The 20,533-nt window shown below is 42.2% G+C and overlaps 1 protein-coding gene across 4 annotated transcripts in view; it reads right to left on the bottom strand.

Moving 5' to 3' along the window:
* Positions 1 to 6,481: 6,481 nt before the first annotated feature.
* Positions 6,482 to 20,533, bottom strand: part of CMC2 (C-X9-C motif containing 2) — a 15,703-nt gene continuing 1,651 nt past the window's right edge. Inside the window, exons 2-6 of one of the 4 annotated variants that reach the window (XM_089689807.1) lie at positions 18,297 to 18,372; positions 16,827 to 16,881; positions 15,842 to 15,912; positions 13,292 to 13,363; positions 6,482 to 6,825 (exon numbers count right to left, since the gene is read on the bottom strand). In XM_089689807.1, coding sequence (XP_089545933.1) covers positions 6,742 to 6,825; positions 13,292 to 13,363; positions 15,842 to 15,912; positions 16,827 to 16,863 — 264 coding nt within the window. In that variant the 5' untranslated portion in view covers positions 16,864 to 16,881; positions 18,297 to 18,372 and the 3' untranslated portion in view covers positions 6,482 to 6,741. Of the gene's footprint in view, positions 6,826 to 13,291; positions 13,364 to 15,841; positions 15,940 to 16,826; positions 16,882 to 18,296; positions 18,373 to 20,533 lie in introns of all 4 variants that reach the window. The other 3 variants (XM_089689809.1, XM_089689808.1, XM_089689810.1) reach the window with 3 other exon arrangements.

Here is a 20,533-nt window from a genome sequence, read left to right as displayed (position 1 = left end):
GATGAATTTGTTTTGTTTTTGAAGCTGTTTCACTTGCATGGACACCTCCTTTGAACGCATGATCTGGGTTCAAAGCAATAGATTCCAAATGCAAATACCACACTTAGAATCAACTACAGACCTTTTACCTGCTTAATTGATGAAGAAATAATGAAGGAGTAGTCCACACCTGACAATGAAATAGTTTTTTATTCAATTGTCCAATTACTTTTAGACCCTTGAAAAAGGGGGGATGGCTACTCTTTAGAGCTAAAATTCCTAAACCTGGAAAAAAAACTATAATTGTGCCTGTGTCCACATATATATGGACCTAACTGTACATGCAACAGAGAATCTTAAAGTGATCCTGTGTCCAGCCTCTAATTGGTGGTCCTTGAGGTGTAGCATTAGGGTGTATTTGCATATGAATACATTTCATACTTGCCCTTTCTATAATCTGAGGGTCATGTAGTTCTGGAAAACTACATGTGAAATATTTACGGTGGAGGCTGGATCACTGGAGTGGGATGGACATTATTGTTTTCATGTGGACTTTATGAGAAGCTACAAAGACTTTTTTTTAATTTCAGTTATTTTAAAATAATACACAAGGTGTTAACTACATTTATTGAGCACCGCACATTTCCGTTTACTGCTATTTAGACCCCAACTATTGTGATGAACTTGCATGTGGGCTCTGGCAGAGTTTTGGCTCATTGTCTATATCACGTGTACGGAAAATATTTAATGTAAGCATTTTATTTAAAAAAATTCTTTGCCTTGAAGTTTATGTATGCCTGTAAAACTCTCACTTGTGGTGCTATAACCAAGTATTTTGTGGGTAAAAGAACTTTGCTGCAGCAAATTGAATCATGCTTTATTGTTATATATATTTATATTTTTTTTCTCCCCCTTCTAATGGTTGAACTGGATGGACATGTGCCTTTTTTTCAACCAGACTAACTACATTGCTCAAAAAAATGAAAGGAGCACTTTTTAATCATAGTATACCATCAAGTCAATTAAACTCCTGGATATTGATCTGGTCAGTTACACGCCGTTCACATAAATGTGACTTGGCATGTGATTTGCATGCCCTGCAACTTGCAAATCGCATGCCAAGTCACACCCTATTGTCCACAAATGTAGCAGTATTATTGGTGGGTTCCGACTTGGTTGGAGCCGCAATGATTTCAGAAGTAGTACGTGCACTACTTTTGGTACGATTTGCATAGACATCTGTATCAGATGTCTTTCAAATCGCACCTGAAATCAGCGGGTCCCCCGACCTTGAAAACATGCTACTTCACTGTAAGTTACACGATTTCAAAGTCGGGCTTAATGTGAAAGAGGGCTTAAGTAGCAGAGGAGGTTGTTAATCAGTTTCAGCTTCTTTGGTGTTAAAGAAATTAACAACAGGTGCACTAGATAGGCAACCCACAAAACAGGAATGGTTTTACAGGTGGAGGTCACTGCCATTTTTTTTCCCTACTCATCTTTTCTGGTTTTCACTAGTTTTGCTTTTGGCTAGGGTCAGTGTTACTACTGGTAGCATTAGGTGATATCTGGACCCTACAGAGATTGCACAGGCAGTCCAACTCCTCCAGGATGGTACAACAATATGTGTCATTGCAAGGTTTGGTGTGTCTCTCAGCACAGTCTCAAGAGCATGGAGGAGATTCCAGGAGCCAGGGAATTACACTAGCAGAGCTGGACAGGTCCATAGAAAGTCCTTGACCCATCAGCAAGACCAGTATTTGCTCAGGAGGAACAGGATGAGCACAACCAGAGCCCTACAAAATGACCTCCAGCAGGCCATTGGTGTAAAAGACCAATCAGAAACAGACTTTATGAGGGTGGCTTGAGAGCCCGGCGTCCTCTAATGGGCCCTGTGCTCACTGTCCGGCACCATAGAGTTCAAATGGCATTTGCCATTGAACACCAGATTTAGCAGGTCTGCCACTGGTACCCTGTGCTTTTCACAGATGAGAGCAGGTTCACCCTGAGCACATGTGACAGACCTGAAAGGGTCTGGAGAAGCCATGGAGTACATTATGCTGGCTGTAACATCGTTCAGCATGACCATTTTGGTGGTAGGTCAGTGATGGTCTGGGGAGGCATATCCATGGAGGGACACACACCTCTAGAGGCTAGACAATGGTACCCTGACTACTGTTAGTTATCGGGATGAAATCCTTAGACCCATTGTCAGACTCTATGCTGGTGCAGTGGGTCCTGGGTTCCTCCTGGTGCACGACAATGCCCGACCTTATGTAGTGAGAGTATGCAGGTAGTTCTGGAGGATGAAAGAATTGATACCATTGAAGGGCCCCCAAGCTCGCCTGACCTAAATTCAATAGACCACCTCTGGGAGATCATGTTTCAGTCCATCCAATGCCGCCAGGTTGCACCTCAGAATGATCAGGAGCTCAGTGATGCCTTGGTCCAGATCTGAGTGGAAATACCCCAGGACCATCGTGGTCAGGCATACATACAAGCACGTGAGGGCCATACAAACTACTAAGTACCATTCTGAGTTGCTGCAGTGAAATTTCAGCAAAATGGACTAGCCTGCTGCATCATTTTTAACATTGATTTTCAGGGTGTCTTTGAATTCAGTCCGCTGTAGGTTGATCATTTTCATCAAATGATGGGGCATCTTTACGTTCCTAACACATTACCCAGTCCATATCAGTATAGATATCCAGCATATTTTGCCCCATTGAAATATGATGTGTTTTAAAAGTGTTCCTTTAATTTTCCTGAGCAGTGTATATTCAGGAAAAGGTAGAGACACACAATGCAGTCAGCAGCAAAAACAATACTGCAGAAGATAGTGCTTTCTTTGGAGGACTACTTCTAGTTAAATTTTTTCCAGCAATATCTATGAACTACAAAACACTCCCTCCATGTTATTGAGGGGGGCATTCTGTATTCCTGTCCTAGCACAAGAACACTGCTCTTCCATAGATTCAGTAAATGAGTGAACATTAACCTGACAGAAAGTGTGTTACTGGCAGGATAACCTAGTGAAAAATAAGCCTGAAACCAGACACCCTTTAGCAATATCACTCATCTGCATCACAGTGATCACATTCTTCCTATGAAGTTCCAGAAAATACTATGACAGCTGGGTATACATTGTACATACATGCAGATGGGTTTGTGCAAATTAATGTTCTCTGGTTTGTCCATATTCCCACTGTAGGGGGAGAAAGAGAAGAGAGGGGGCAGCAAAAGAGAACACCACTGCTGAGTCCGGCAGATGATCCTGAAGGCCTCCGAAGCAGTAGACACTTCAAGGCTAGCCTTCAGGGTAGAGCAGAAGCAGATCTCCAATGTGACATGTAGAAAGAGAGGCAGAGAAGGTGCAAGACTGTATTACAATTTATTGTAAAATAGCTGAGAATACACTCACATTTGGGAAGATATATACAGAAATCTTCCAGGACTGGTGTGAATCAGCTGTGTGTGGGAGATGCCCAAAACCTGGGTCCAGAGGCAGCTGTGAAGTGGAACAAGACCGGATTACCACTGTGAAATGTGGTGGAACCAGGGGCAGACTGACAACTCATGGGGCCCCTGGGCAATAGGGGATCATGGGGCCCCTGTGTCCTTGCCCAAACTCAAAAAGCCTATAAAAAAGGTACCAGGGGCATCTCATGGGGCCCCCTACTGACCCTGGGCCCTCGGGCAGTGCCCGAGTTTCTAAATGGTCAGTCCGCCCCTGGGTGAAACACAGCATTCAACGTGATGTGACATTTTGGAGCATGCTCACCAGCTACGGGGGCACGCTCCTTTGTCAAGCTAACTAAACAGACAGATGTGCTACCTATTATACACTATTGGGCGGTGTGTCCACCCCCTACAGTTCATAAATACAAAAATGGACAAATAGATGAACAGGGGCATGTGCCATCTAGTGGATAATATATAGATTGCATTATACCATTACCAAGGTGCTATGACTTACTGCTTAGGCTAATATTATTACCTTAATTGGATACATATAAAATATACGATAAGGTCAATATTTCACTGAAACATTTTTTTGAAATTATCAACTAAAATTGTTACTAAGTCAAGGCTTGCAAATAAAGAAAGCACAAGAAAACCTGGAAACCTTTTACGGTTAAAAATAACAAAAAGGTGGAGGCTATACCATGACCCATCTATAGGCACATGTGAACGTAATATCGTGTGACATGATTGCCTTTAGGGGTATAATAAAAAAAACATAGACTAAACAAAGTAAGTTATATAAAAACAGGATTGTTACATGAACATGGATAATATTAGATGGTACATGCCCCTGTTCATCTATTCATCCATTTTTGTATTTATGGTTGTCACGGAGCTGGTCCTTAATCCTCCAGGCTTGTTCCCTGCCACCCACCACCCCTCACTCTTCTGTCCCGTCCATGCTGGGACTACTAATCCCGAGACAAATAAGACAAATAATATATGGACAGTCAATCAGGGTACTCCTACTTTGATGAATATAGACAGTAACAAGAAGCCTTCTTCGTTAGTCTTGTAACAGTCCACTCACCACCACTGCATGGCTTATGGCATGTAAAGATGGCCGCCTCCTTGCTGGACGCCGTCGGCCATCTTCACATGCCATAAGCCATGCAAGGCTGTACAGGCGCCAAGGAGAGAGTGGAGCCCACAAGATATCGGCTGATGTAAGCGGTTATTCCCTGGATCAATACTGCACTACATACGGAGGACATCTCCATCATTTATCAACCATAGCACAGGTGGTGAGTGGACTGTTACAAGACTAACGAAGAAGGCTTCTTGTTACTGTCTATATTCATCAAAGTAGGAGTACCCAGATTGACTGTCCATATATTATTTGTCTTATTCCAGGATGGGGACATTATAATGTATTACCTAGATGCAAGGCGTACAGTATACATTACAACAAACGGAGACCCACTGGGCCTTTTTTCATCACGTATATTACAGTGGTTTATAGTCCACACGTTGCGGTGAAGAAACCGTGTAAAGCAGGGCCCTGCTATCTACATCTTTTACTCCATCAAAGGACATCAACAGGTTCCACTCACTTGTGCCTTATAGGGTTGTACTGTATGAGTCCATATTAATATCACTGGGGTATATCCCTCTCTATATATTATAATTTTTACCCACATTGCCTTGATTAGGCTAAGGGTAATGTCTCTTTCTACATGGCAACTGTATTAGCTACTTTGCATAGCATGTCATAACTATATATACCTAGGGTACAATTTTTTGATATACCTCCTACTGGTAGTGTTACCAATGTGTGGTGCTGGAAATGCTATAGACAAGGTTTTGTCATGGTCTTTGCAGCACATCTATATCCAGACCGGTATTGGTGTGATTTTTAAGTGGTTTTTAGGTCTGTGAGTATTATCTCATACTGAGGTGATGGTGAACCAGGGTAATTGCCCCATTGTCTATCTATAATGTTTAATAAAGCATAATTTTTTGGAAATTTTTCGGAGTATCGCATTCTGTCCATAATGTAGCCGCTTTCCTGTGAATCTCTTTTCACAATTTCTTTGTTTGGATCTCTCCCCTGCCTGGACCTAACTCCTTGTTCCCTGTGAGCCTGCGGGCTGGATCTCTGCTCTGCCTGGACTTAACCCTTTGTTGCCCATGAGCCAGGCGGACTTAACCCTTCGCTGCCTGCGTGGACTGACCCTGTGTTGCCGGTGTGGACTGTGTCCCTCCGTGTCCTGCTCCGAGTATCTAGTAAGTGGACTAACCCCATGCTGCCCAAAAGACTGAGCCCAATTCTCCCCAGGAACCCAGAGTCTCATGAAACCGCCACTCCAGGTCCTACTGAACCCTGTAGACTACCAACCCCGTTGTTCCATATTCCCTTCCTGAGAACTTTACTGTGTTGCTGTGTCTGGTGTGGATCTGTGGACTAATGGATCTATTGTCTGTACCCCAAAAACCTCCCCAATAAATGGCTGCACGTCGGGTTCTGTGCAATCTGTCTCCGTGTGCTCTCTCCCTGCGCTCCTGGTTCTCGTGGCAATGAACTTTGCCCTTTAGGGGGCGGACACACCACCCAATAGAGTATAGTAGGTAGCACATCTGTCAGTCTAGTTAGCTTGGCAAAGGAGCCCCCCCAGCTGGTGCACCTGCTCCGAAACGTTGTTGGGTCATTTCCGGTCACGTTGTTCCATCGCAGTTTACAGTGGCAATCTGATCTTGTTCCACCTCACAGTCGGCCCTGAACCCAGGTTTTGGACATCTCCCACCCGCAGCTGATTCACACAAGCCCTGGAAGATTTCTAAAGACTTCAGATGTTCCTGTATAAATCTTCCCAAATGTATTCTCAGCTAATTTTACAATAAAGGTTATACATCATACAGCCAGTGTTATAGAGCTGAACTCCAGGTGATATCACAATACCAGTACTTTATTCACTATAATAAGGTATGTGCAGGCACCCTGTGGTGCTGGTAGAACATGAGAAAATCAGATCACGCCATCTTGTTTTAATACAAGTTTGCTTTATAGATGAATTCCAGGCAAACAGCTAACAGCACATTTGAAACAATCTGTAGTTTGATGGCATCAGTCTTTTAATTAATAAAATACGTTTCAGTTAAGAAATCTGGACATCTGATTTAAAACAAAAAAAAAAAAAAAAAAGCAAAAAACAAAAGTTATTTTGATAGTAAAATAAATACAAATTTTAACTGGTGGAATATGTAGGGGTGAACAACCACATGGTGGCTTCCTCTCTCCTCTCATGAAATCCTCTTGCTATCTTCGATGAGTCTCTGTTTAATCCTCTCTGCTCTGGCACGGCTTGCATTTCTGTTATTTTCATACTAAGAAGAAAGGGGAAAAAAAACATTCAAATTGGTATACTGCACTGTTAAAGTTTTACCGTATTTTTCACTCCATAAGACGCACCTAGGTTTTAGAGGAGGAAAGCAGAAAAAAAATATTCTGAACCAATGGACTGCAGACACAGTACAGGAGATGACCAGAGACTGCGGACACAGTACAGGAGATGACCAGAGACTGCGGACACAGTACAGGAGATGACCAGAGACTGCGGACACAGTACAGGAGATGACCAGAGACTGCGGACACAGTACAGGAGATGACCAGAGACTGCGGACACAGTACAGGAGATGACCAGAGACTGCGGACACAGTACAGGAGATGACCAGAGACTGCGGACACACTACAGGAGATGACCAGAGACTGCGGACACACTACAGGAGATGACCAGAGACTGCGGACACACTACAGGAGATGACCAGAGACTGCGGACACACTACAGGAGATGACCAGAGACTGCGGACACACTACAGGAGATGACCAGAGACTGCGGACACACTACAGGAGATGACCAGAGACTGCGGACACACTACAGGAGATGACCAGAGACTGCGGACACACTACAGGAGATGACCAGAGACTGCGGACACACTACAGGAGATGACCAGAGACTGCGGACACCCTACAGGAGATGACCAGAGACTGCGGACACCCTACAGGAGATGACCAGAGACTGCGGACACACTACAGGAGATGACCAGAGACTGCGGACACACTACAGGAGATGACCAGAGACTGCGGACACACTACAGGAGATGACCAGAGACTGCGGACACACTACAGGAGATGACCAGAGACTGCGCACACACTACAGGAGATGACCAGAGACTGCGCACACAGTACAGGAGATGACCAGAGACTGCGCATACAGTACAGGAGATGACCAGAGACTGCAGACACACTACAGGAGATGACCAGAGACTGCAGACACACTACAGGAGATGACCAGAGACTGCAGACACACTACAGGAGATGACCAGAGACTGCAGACACACTACAGGAGATGACCAGAGACTGCAGACACACTACAGGAGATGACCAGAGACTGCAGACACACTACAGGAGATGACCAGAGACTGCAGACACACTACAGGAGATGACCAGAGACTGCGCACACAGTACAGGAGATGACCAGAGACTGCAGGCAGTACAGGAGATGACCAGAGACTGTGCACACAGTACAGGAGATGACCAGAGACTGCGCACACAGTACAGGAGATGACCAGAGACTGCGCACACAGTACAGGAGATGACCAGAGACTGCAGACAGTACAGGAGATGACCAGAGACTGCGGACACAGTACAGGAGATGACTAGAGACTGCAGACACAGTACAGGAGATGACCAGAGACTGCAGACACAGTACAGGAGATGACCAGAGATTGCGCACACAGTACAGGAGATGATCAGAGACTGCGCACACAGTACAGGAGATGACCAGAGACTGCGCACACAGTACAGGAGATGACCAGAGACTGCAGACAGTACAGGAGATGACCAGAGACTGCAGACAGTACAGGAGATGACCAGAGACTATGCACACACTACGGGAGATGACCAGAGACTTTTTAATGTATTTCAAGCCAGGTTCACACCAATGTAGCTTGTGTTTTGTCCGTTTTGCATGTGTTTTTACATTTTTTTTTGCCAACTTCTCCTTGGGCAGATTAAAAATGCAAAACACATCAAAACCACACTACATATGTTTCCTGCAGCATCTCTATTGAAGTCTATTGAACCAAAAATGCAAAGTTTTGCGTTTAAAAAAAGTCCCAGACCCTTTCCAAAAACGCTGTTGTGTGTTTCTGCAAAAAGCACTGAAAATGCATAGGTGTGAACCAGGCCTCAATGGGGAGGTGCATTTTTAATTTTTAACTGACCAAATCTGCAACAAAAATGCGGCAAGGATTTTTTTTTTTCTTTCTTTAACACCGCAAGGGAAGCGCAACAGACTAGCGTAAAGACATACAGTGAATTTAAAGGGATGCCTTTCTTGCGTTTTTGTTTTTTTTTTTTAAACACAAAGCACTTCAAAAACTGCTCAGTGTGAAACCAGCCTTTTGGCTGAAAAGATGTTGAAAAAAAATTCATATTCATTTACAATTCATGATATTAATTAAAAAGTTGAATACAAAACAATTGTATATCATAAAAATATATTTTTGAAAACTGTCCATTGTCAATGTCGGTTTCAGTTTTTGGCTAAATGCATCCTGAATTTTTTGTTTTGGTCCAGAATTTTCATTTTGGTGCACCCCTATTTTGTACTGTTTATGGCAGCGAGGGGGGCGCAACACAAAGAAGGTACATTTCCTCCATGGTTTTGCACTATGCTCAGTAAAACAGCCAGGCGATAGCCCAAAGCAGACATGTGACACCATCGGAAGATCCTACCACAACCATATTTATGTATGTACAGGATTGCTGGCACCTACTTTAAAGGGTCAGTTCACCTTCCCCAAAAACTGCCTATGCAGGTAAAGGGCATGTGTAGATGAAAAGCAACTGCATAGCTTTGATTACAGTTGAATAATGCCCCTTCTGTAAGTCTAGGCCTTTTTTCATACCTCTGGAAACCTGGGTGAAAAACTTACAGATGGCATACCCCCATCCTGCCTTGCTGCTATGACATGGCCAGGATGAAGCCTGCCACTGCTGCTTGCATTCACTATCATAGGAGTAAGTGGTGCTTTTCCTTCACTGGGTCCACAAAGGCCTGTGCTCAGAGGAAGCAGGTTGGATGGAGGAAGGCTGACGACATCTTTTGGCAGTAAAGTACACTGGGGGGGGGGGGCTCTGGCCTAAATGTGAATACTGCAGCAAAAGGCTAATTTTTTTTTTTTTTTTTGGGTGGGGCAGCAATTCATATTTTTATATTTATTTCTTGGATTAGCACTCTGTTTTAATGCATTGAAAACATTTTATTCTGAACAAGACTTGCAACGCATCAACACCCCCCCCACTTATGTTGTGAGGATGAGAAGAGGAGGTATTTAAAGACCAGCAAATGAGAACACAGGCCGAGCTACAACACTGTTTGGGATTTCAGTGCAAAAGGAGCACAAGTTAGCCACTTAATGGGTTTCTGGCAGATCAAGGATTGTTCTATATTAGTAGCATAATATCAAAAACATGGGGAAATATGCATGTATTTCATATATAAATCAAAAGTGCAGCGCTAAAAAAAGAGACACTATAAATATAAATCATTAAATGAACAGTTCATATAGTGATTTGAAGTGACTTCAGGTGCTTTCATATAACCGTATCCTCCTGGTGGTAAGGTGCTGTGAGATAAAGTGCAGAAAGAATGCACACTCACCAGAACGCACAATTTAATGAGCGTTTGTAATTATATGTTTCTCCTGAAGTCATCTGCCGGTCAGGGTGATGTCTGGAATCCAGTATCCTCCCTTCAGTGGTCCTGGATTTTATTAGTAGGGCATCAGGGTGGTCCAGAATACCCCTCAGGTAGTAGCCTATAGACTGCTCTATAGTAGTTGTGAAGGCTCCTTCTCCAGTAGTCAGGTGGATGGCTGTGGATTAATACTCCCCAAGGGAGTCAAAGCAGAGACATCTCCATAGTGTAGTAAGTATATACTTTATTACAGCAAAACGAGGATTCTTAAGAGTAAAAAAATCAGTAAATGAACAAGCGGTAACATGGACTAACCGTCCAGTGTTAAACATGGCCGCCGGAGCTCCACGATGCTCCGGCGGCGTGACGTCATGGCGTTGCTGGCTCCTCCTACGCGTTTCGTGCGCACGCACATCGTCTGGGGGGATTTGCCAATCTTTAACACTGGACGGTTAGTCCATGTTACCGCTTGTTCATTTACTGACCGGCAGATGACTTCAGGAGAAACATATAATTACAAACGCTCATTAAATTGTGCGTTCTGGTGAGTGTGCATTCTTTCTACACTTTATCTCACAGCACCTTACCACCAGGAGGATACGGTTATATGAAAGCACCTGAAGTCACTTCAAATCACTATATGAACTGTTCATTTAATGATTTATATTTATAGTGTCTCTTTTTTTAGCGCTGCACTTTTGATTTATATTGTTTTAGAGGTTTTTATGGTTACCTGGTGTACAGCTGCTATACTCTCTTTGTGGGTGCGCTCGCACATATTTTCCATAATGTATTTCATATATGTACTGCATATTTTTACTGCAAGAAGAAGCATTATAACAGAAGAGACCAAACGGGTCCCTTCTGTCAAAAAAAAAAAAAAAACCCTGCCTGTCAGCAAAAAGTGGGTTTAATACCACTTTAACCTCCCTAGCGGTATGATTATTTCAGATTTTTGGTGCTGAAAGCGGTACATTTTTTTGCATGGAAATATGTAGTTTTTTTTATTGTAGGCTGTAATTTTTAGGAATAACTCACTGAAATCTGTCCGAACAAGAGTCTAGTAAACATTCCGGGTATAATAAAATTTGAAACACAAAATCATAAATTATAATTTAATAAATAATCATAAAAAATATTATAATAATAAATTTAATTCAATAATATAATCAAACCAAAAACACTGAAATTTGAAATATAGCGCCAAGTTCGCACATCACTGAGCAAAGTCGCAAAATTGTTTTCAGTGTCTGATGACGAATTTCCCCACGAATCATTATCACTCAATTCTGCAAGTGGTTCTGATTTACTATCGCTGTTCTCTAGCTGGTCTAAAACCGCTTTTGACCTAAAGGGACACTTTTTGGACGCCATGGACTTTTCTAAGTTTCCAGGCAGAAAGAACAGTCAAAATGCAGACAGGGGACAGGACAAAGCACTCGGGACACAATGTATGTGAAATGGTTTGAAACAGCAATGTTTTACTATGTAAAATTCGTTTTGAAAAAAATGACATTTTTTAAAAATTTTCAAATTTCCCGCCGCCGGCGCCCATACGTCCCGACGTCACAGGGACCGGAACACAGACGCCGGATGCCAGCATCGGCCGGAGGAGATGGCCGGGGACACTGCGGGGGACACATCGTGGGAGCCAAGGACAAGGTAAGTGCTGGAGGGACTCCCTATGCAACGCTGCACGGTAAGCCCGAGTGTAGCTCGGGGTTACTGCTTTTGGTACAGAAACTTTACCCCAAGCTACACTCGGGAATACCGCCAGGAAGGTTAATACTGTCCTAGGATTTCAGATGGGGGCAGACTTCTCAAACTCTCCCAAAAAACTTAGAGGGAAGAGATTGGCATTGGTCAAGTCCAAATTGGTAAATGGCTAGACTGGTTGTTGAGAAGTCTTGTGACATGCATTAGGAATAAAGGTAAATTCCCCCTGCGCTCTACAATTGGTAAAATAAATATATGTGCACTTCCAAGCTGCTATCGCCTTTTCCCTATACCAAAGGTTGCACAATTCATAAATAATAGTGTATTTTTTCAAGTGTGGAATAACAGCACCAGTCACTTTGATTTAACACCTGTCCTACCATTATATGTACAGTCATGTGTTATTATTATTTTAGTTTATTTATGTTGCACTTTTATATTTAAGTGTCACAGTTTATTATTGATTACAGACACACTGTATTTCGTAAATCTATAATTTGATTGTTATTTATGCATAGCGCTTCATCACTATTATTTATGACTTGTGACATGCATATTGTTATGATATTAAAGTGTCAATACCAATAATCAATTTAAGTTAAATTCTAGGAGAAAGAAATACGTATATTTATTTTCCTTCATCAGGCATGAACACACCTTTCACTTACAGTTAATTAACCCTTTGAGGACCGTAAGATTTTGGAACGCCAAAAGAATCAATTTTTTTGTTTTTAAAGTTCGTACACTTCAGTTGCTGTAACTAAGCCATTTCATGAAATAATTGGCAAAAAGCTAGATCCATTTGTTGTTTGTTGATAAGATCTAATATTTTGACTCAAACCAAAAAAAAAAAAAAAAAAAAAAAAAAAAAAGAGTTTTAAGTTCTTAATCAGATGATAAACGCAATTAAAAACATGGGACAAATACGTCCCTTGGTCCTCAAAGGGTTAAGGATAAGGGAAATAGGAGGAGCATTTTGTATACCTCAGTGCCAGTTAGTCAAGAGTTCATGAGCAGCTGCCTGAAACCATTTTGATATTACAAATCAGGAATAAAGGCAGAATCTCATGATAAATACCTTCTGCTTTTCGTGGCTTGGAAGTTTCCTATTCCACGTGAGAATGGGGGCAAGGCCCAGCACCTGCCCAACCCCCATCTAGTACAAATGGGCCCCCAAATCCATTTAAACTGCACAGACTGCCCCAAAAGTATGTCTACCCTTAATCACTTTCAGTTTCCAACCACATTATTTAGCTACGGTCTTCAGTTGTAGTTGCAAAATGTTAGATTTGACTGGTGTGCACCTTGTAAACGTACTATAACAAATGCAAACATTTTGTAAAAATTTCCTTAGTACAAGTTGTTGACCTCACCTCTTTCTTAAGGCACCCTCTCATCTCTCGGTCTATATCATTGCACTGTCCAAAAAATTTCAAAAATTTGTTCTAAAATAAAAAAAATTAAAAATTAAAATACAGGGTTAAAAAAAAAAAACCACAAGAAAAACTTACATCTAGTCATGCCACTTTATTATGTATTGTGATACAATTTGAAGGATTTTAACATATTATTTACAATTGACATAGCGGTGTCATCTTTCACAACACTACATAAAATAAAAAAAGGTTACAATCAGGGGTAGAGATCTTATACACAGAGCAACAGCTTACAAAAAAATAAAAAACAAACAAACCACCAAATACAAGAATTGGGTGCCCTGACCACATGATCTTACAATAGGATGTGCGTGTTTACCATAGCAGTCAAAATGTATCCTTTAACCACCTCAAGTCCAGATACTTTCACCCTCTTCCTGTCCATGTCAATTTTCAGCTTTCAGTGCTGTCACACTTTGAATGACAATTGTGCGATCATGCAACACTGTACCCATATGAATTTTTTAGCATTTTTTCTTAGACAGATAAAGCTTTATTTTGGTGGTATTTATTCAGCACTGGGATTTTTAATTTTTTTTTTGCTATATAAATGAAAAAGTCCAAAAATTTTGAAAAAAAGTGTTTTTCTAATAAAATTTTGCAAATAAATATTATTTCATCATAAATATTGGCCAAAATGTATTCAGTTATCTTTTTAGTAAAAAAATAAAAATAAAAAAAAAATAACCCAAATTAGTTTATAACCAAAAATTATAATTTTTAAAATTTTTTGTTTATTTATTTTTTTACATACTGTCACCCTAGCAGTACAGTGTCACTGTACTACTTGTGGGGGGTGATGAAGATTTTTTTTTTTTTTACACCGATTGCTTTTACACCCATAAAGGCTTTAAAAGCAATAATGTCTCCTTCTCTCTGGCTGCATTCTTGCAGCCATTGAGAAATACTGTGTGAGCTGTGATTGGTCACAGCTTGTCACATGGTACAAGGCTGTTGTGAATAGCCTTGTACCATGTGATCTCTGTGATCATTCAGATTTCACAGGTAGTAAGCAATGATGTCAGAAGTGAAATCTTGCTTACTACTATGCATGTGATCACTGATTGGCCAATCAGTGATCACATGATCTGGACCTCGCACAGAGGTCCCGTATGACTAGTTGTGTTCCATTGTGTCTGGAGGACACATCGGGCTCCAGATCATGGTGCTGCACGCTCCCAGGGAGCGCGCACAGTCCAAAATGGTGGGAGCAGTTTATGAACGGCCACCGTCTGGCCGTTTATATACAGCAGCCGGACGGCAAGTGGTTAAAATGCATCTCCAGCCAACACAAATTGGCTCATCTCCCTTCCTGTTCCTGTGACAGATCAGAAAATGAGGGGAGCGGTAGTCATTGGATCAAGAAAACACAATTAATAACCTGACAGAAGTTCTAATAAATGCATAAAGTGTTATTTCTAGGCAGAAGCTCTCTTTCACAATACATACACCAACAGATAATGGCAGAGACTTAAATAAGCAGAGTTATGCCCTTAATGCTGGGGGTAATGCTGGACACCATGTTCCAGATACAGGAAAAAACTAAAACCTTTTAAAAAGAATGTGCAAAACCACTAGACATGAAACTCAAAACAAAAGTGAAATCAAACAAAAAAAATGAAAATATTATCAACATAAATATATTCTAAGCCACCAATGAGTGACATACATCAAACAAATCACAAAATTTATGTTCAATATAAATAACAGTGAAAATAAAAGGCTACTCCCAGAAAGACTCCAGGGATGCGAATGTAAGATCTTGAATGGAAATCAAGTGTCACAGTTCCACGTGCGATTGTCCCAAACCACCTTGGAATCAACTGTGCAAATTCCCTTACCAGATAGCCATGACCACCAAATGATAAAATATCAACAGCATGAGAGACACTCACTATGGATTAGTCCAGGATGTGATGGCAAACTCAACACCCAACAGGGTCCTCCACTGGCTCACACCAGGATAGTGCAGGGCTTGCGGCCTATGACGTCATTACACCCGCCAGTGTACCGTGACAAGGTGTCTTTTCAGCTGTTATCCTAAAAGGTGTTTGTGGGTATATATGTATGAAATAAATCAGTTGATTTTAGCAATGCTACTCTATGGTCCATTGTGTTCTTTTCTAAACATTACTGCTAAGAATTGTGGTTCCTGGACAGCCAGTGGAGGACCCTTTTGGCATGGAGGTTGTCATCGCATCTTACTTACCAAATTGGAGATCATGGCTATCTGGTAAGAGAATTTGCAGTTGATTTGGACTTACAACACGTGGAACTGTAACACTCTGGGGAAAAAAAAACTTTTTTTTTTTTCTTTTTTTTTTTTTAAAGCTCAATTTTAAATCTATAAATACACACACACTATCAAAAAAGAGGAAAAAAAAACATTCACCAAAAATGATAGTTTCTTTGGGAAGGGAAAACTAGAGTGTAATATATTTACATGAGTTATTGCCTTCTGATAGCTTGAAGTGATGGAGTGCTTACCTCAAGGTGGCACCGCTTCAGCATATTGATAATCACATTGCACTCGTCAGTGTGAAGGTGGGGTGACAGGTCTGGATGCATCTTTTATTAAGGAGCAACTGTGTAGTTGAAAAGCAGGTACAAAAGAGGTTCAATTATTTGGCTTGCTGGAACATTCACATCACTCTCCCCCCCCTAATTTGACTACTCTTCTGTACAAGGTTCCATTGTTCCTACATCACCCTGGATTTCTGCCAATAGTGTACATTGCCAACAAAACTTTAAAAAGAGACCCTCTCACCAACTGAAATAAAACTTAATTTCATCCCCTTTTCTAGACCCAGTGACATCACTGGGTTTCTGTGCTTTCTATGCAATGCAGGTTGATCATGGCTGGTGGGAGGGGCTGACATGATGCTGTACACAGCTTCCTGAAAACATCATAGCATCCTGCCTCAGTACTCCTCCCTTTTGGGAGGACTAAGGAGGCTGTCTCTTGCCTTCAGCCCTTGCCTTAAGCCCTGATGGCTCTTGCCTTCCGCCCCCATGATGCATGCAGTTGGCTGGTTCTTAGGGGGAGTTATGTAAATATCAAAATGCCTTGATGGTTGAAAGTCAGTCTGGAGGAGTGGGCATTCCCAAGCAGGCTGCATCTGCTTGCAGACCATTCTAAGTATTGCCTACATGTGATGCAGAGCTTCCACAATTGAAATAACTGAAATCCAATGGGTGAAAGGTGCAGGATAAAGACAGGCTGCCAGTTTGGGGAGGAAAGTGCTAAATGATGCTGGGCATCCTCCAGCCAATAAAAGAGGCTGCTTTCCCAATAGTAAGCAGTGAGCCATGGTGGGTCACTCGTACCTATAATACTAAAATGCAAACTCAGCCCGCCAATCTATTTTAATACTCGCTCAGCAATAAAAACAATTTTGCTTTATTTAACATTTTTTTGCAAAACTTTTGGGTTTTAAAAAAATAAATAAACATGCACCTTTTCAAAGGATACCTGCACCTCCCCAACCCATACCATCTTCAGAACTCATGTTTAAAGTAAATGTCTGCTAAAAGACAAAATATTCACGTAGTGTTAAACAATTATTATTGATCACATACTGCACTACACTGTGAATGTTTCATGTACTGTCATTAGAAAAGTGTTTCCATTGCCCCCCATAGACATTAGAAAACAGTGAGGTATTCTGACCGATGAACTGTCATTTTAATGACCTGGCAAATGGTGCCTTGAGCAGCTAATTCAATCTGTTGTGTAAAACCTCATACGGTATGTGGAATAGGTTCAGTTTTAAAATACCTGAGACTCTGTCACCAACCTAAATATTGCAGGTAGAAGCACAGAGGGATCAAGCATTTTTAATGCTTATTTCCAACGTTTCCTTTCTATGAACATTTTTATTCACTTGCAATGTTCCCTTGAAGATGTTAGAAAGTGTGATTCCACCAGGAAGAGTCAGTTCCCAGCACAGCCACAGTCCCTTCTCCGTCCTTGCATGTCCTAGTCATCTCCTGTTCTGGAAGTGTCTAATTACTATCTGTGCTGCCCCAGCTACTCGACCCTCCCTACATAACCATTTATGTAGCTGCCAGGGAAGGGGGATACTGTGGATTGCCACTTGAGTGACAACTTTGAATCTCTTGGGACTGCTACCATCACATCCAAGATGGCGGCACTCAGCAGCGGCGGGTTCAGTACAGATTTTTACCCATACCTACTCCCACTTCTGCAATCCTCGCTCTGCCCCTCCCCTGACAGTTTAATTTTGCTATCTGTCTCATTGGGCAGATTTCCCTTCACCTTCTGTCCCATAGCAAAAACAGGAAGTGAGAGGAAATCCCTGCAAATGAAGGGAATTCTATGGGGCCCCCCAAGTTACCAGAACTAGTGTCAACACAATTACAACACCTCCTGCGCTCAGGGACCCAGATCAGTGGAGGGTCGATGGATCAATAGTATAAAGATGTATGGAAGTTCGTCCCAGACTGATCAAAGGCTGTGCAGCTCCAATACAAAGCTGGGGAAGCTCGATACAAACTGTAGTGAAGAACAAAAACAAAAAATTACCTCAGTAAACATTTAGTAAATTTATTGATTTAGGAGATATACTCAGAAGAGTAGTAATAAAACAGGCATATAAAATCCAAAAGCGCATCCTACAATATGGAGACACATGCGAATCCCATCTGAAGGAGAAAGTCTCAGAATGACTCTGACGCGTTTCGAAGGGTGGGGGTCCCTTCTTCATCAGAGCTCTGTTTTTGTTCTTCACTACCAGAACTAGTGTCCCCTTCCAAAGATTTCCACTCTACTTTCACTTTCAACAATAATGGTTAACAGGACAAATGGAGAAGGTGAATCTCCCTAATAGGAGCACAGACAGCAATCAAAACTAACAGGAGTTCTAATCCCTCTCTGCTCTGTTCAAAACTAAAAAAAAAAAGAAAAAAGAAAAAGTTTTACCTTTAGTTATACTTCGTTGAAGTTCCTCTTTAATGGCTCTCTTTTTGATACAGGGCAGCTTGTATCATGCCAACACCTATAGGGGGTCACACAATGGCAAGTTAGAAAATTTGAAAGTACCGTATTTTTCACTCCATAAGACACACCTGACCATAAGACGCAACTAGGTTTTAGAGGCAGAAAACAGGAAAAAAAATTCTGAACTAATGGACTGCAGACATAGTACAGGAGATGACCAGAGACTGTGGACACAGCACAGGGATGACCAGAGACTGCGGACAGCACAGGGATGACCAGAGACTGCGGACAGCACAGGGATGACCAGAGACTGCGGACAGCACAGGGATGACCAGAGACTGCGGACAGCACAGGGATGACCAGAGACTGCGGACAGCACAGGGATGACCAGAGACTGCGGACAGCACAGGAGATGACTGCTGACCTTTGGGGAGGGGGGGAGCGGGTACCTGAATTTGACAGATACCCGCTCTTACTTCCGCGGAGTTGTTCTTTGATCTTACCTGTTCCTCTATCCAGCCACACGCTGTCTTCCCGGCTTCTGTAGTATCGGCGCTCGGCATGACAGCCGGGTGCCCAGTGCGCATGAGCGAGAAGCACTTGCGCTTTGTGATTGATCCAGCGGCTTCAGGGATCTGTCATGTGTCCCAGATAATGCCTTACCATTCACAAAAAGCACCGCTTCTTGCGGATGTGCACTTGGCACCCGGCTGTCAAGCCCAGCGCCCACACTACAGAAGCCGGGAAGACAGCGCGCGGCTGGATAGAGGAATAGGTAAGATCAAAGAACAACTCCGCGGAAGTAAGAGAGGGTACCTGTCAAATTCAGGTACCCGCTCCCCCCACTTCCCCAAAGGTCAGCAGTCATCTCCATAAGGTCCCGCTGCAGAGCTGAGTGGCCGGCCCAGTATTCTGAAACGGCAGCGGTGGAAATACCGGACCGGCCGCTCCATAAGACGCACTGACATTTCCCCCCCTTTTTTGGGGGGGAAAAGTGCATCTTATGGAGCGAAAAATACGGTAAATTATAAGCTCCAAGGAGCAGGGCCTCCTAACCCTCTTGTATTGAACTGTATTGTTGCTGTATTGTCTCCCGTTATATTGTAAAGCGCTGAGCAAACTGTTGGCGCTATATAAATCCTGTATAATAATAATACCAATAATGAATTTTAAAATGATAGAAGTGTCCAAAGGTAAGAATCAGTATGCATAAATGGCCACTAGAGGGAGTGAAGTACAGATAATTATATATGCACAAGTAATAGAGTAAACACATGAAATGACCTACTGCAAAGTAAAGCCTTGCACATACGGCACCCATTAGGGCCACTTCACATTAAGCCTGCGGCATTAATGCACATTACATTCATCGGTGCACTGCTATTCATAAATAAAGGCATCCCAGTGCACCGGAGCTGCAGCACACCACAATGTTGAGGTGTACTTCTGAAGCCAAATTTGTTCATACAACACACCTTCCTTGCAAGTCACAAATTCAAGTGTATCTAAAAGGCAAAACTTTTTTTTGTTTTGTTTTAGAGTGGAGATGGATTAGAACACCGGTCAGTTTTTACTGCGGTCTGTGCCCCTATTAGGGAGATTCACCCTATTTGTCCTGTTTACCATTATCATTGAAAGTGAACGGAAATTCAAATATTTCGGTTGTCACCATAATGGCTCATGTATACTGCAGCTCCTACACGGACATTCAGGAAATGTTCAGCAGCCCCTGAACTCTCCCTAATGTTTTCCTATGTGTCCATGTACACATCGTCGTTTACTGGCAGTGGAGTTTACAGTCGTTTTTTTTAACGCACCAAACTTGCGTTCAGGAGTAGATTTTACTGGAGTTTCAAACACCAAATGCTTGTAAACACGGTTAACCGCGTTTATAAGCGTTTTTTACATGTTCCAGGTGCAGATGCTGTCCAGAGCCTTTTTTCATCATCAGAAATGCATGCAAAGTGTTTTCCATGTATTCAAATGGACCCGGTACACCAGCGCAGTCAGTTCCAGGTTTCGTGTGAAGGATATAATGGTAGAACGTGCCGCATTATGCTCATGATGGGATCCATAGTGAATACAACCAGAAAAGACAGGTCATCTCAACACATACTGCTCTCTCTGCTTCTGCTCTCTCTATTCCTCTCAAAATGTCTGAAATCGTTAACTTTTTACTATTTTTCAGAGCATTCCAGGCATTTGGGAAGGTCTCCTGA

The sequence above is a fragment of the Staurois parvus genome, unplaced genomic scaffold (genome assembly GCF_062004578.1).
Source record: "Staurois parvus isolate SC_StPar_1 unplaced genomic scaffold, SC_StPar_1.0 ptg000498l, whole genome shotgun sequence".
Taxonomy (NCBI): Eukaryota; Metazoa; Chordata; class Amphibia; order Anura; family Ranidae; genus Staurois; species Staurois parvus.
This window is presented reverse-complemented; position numbering and strand designations above follow the sequence as displayed.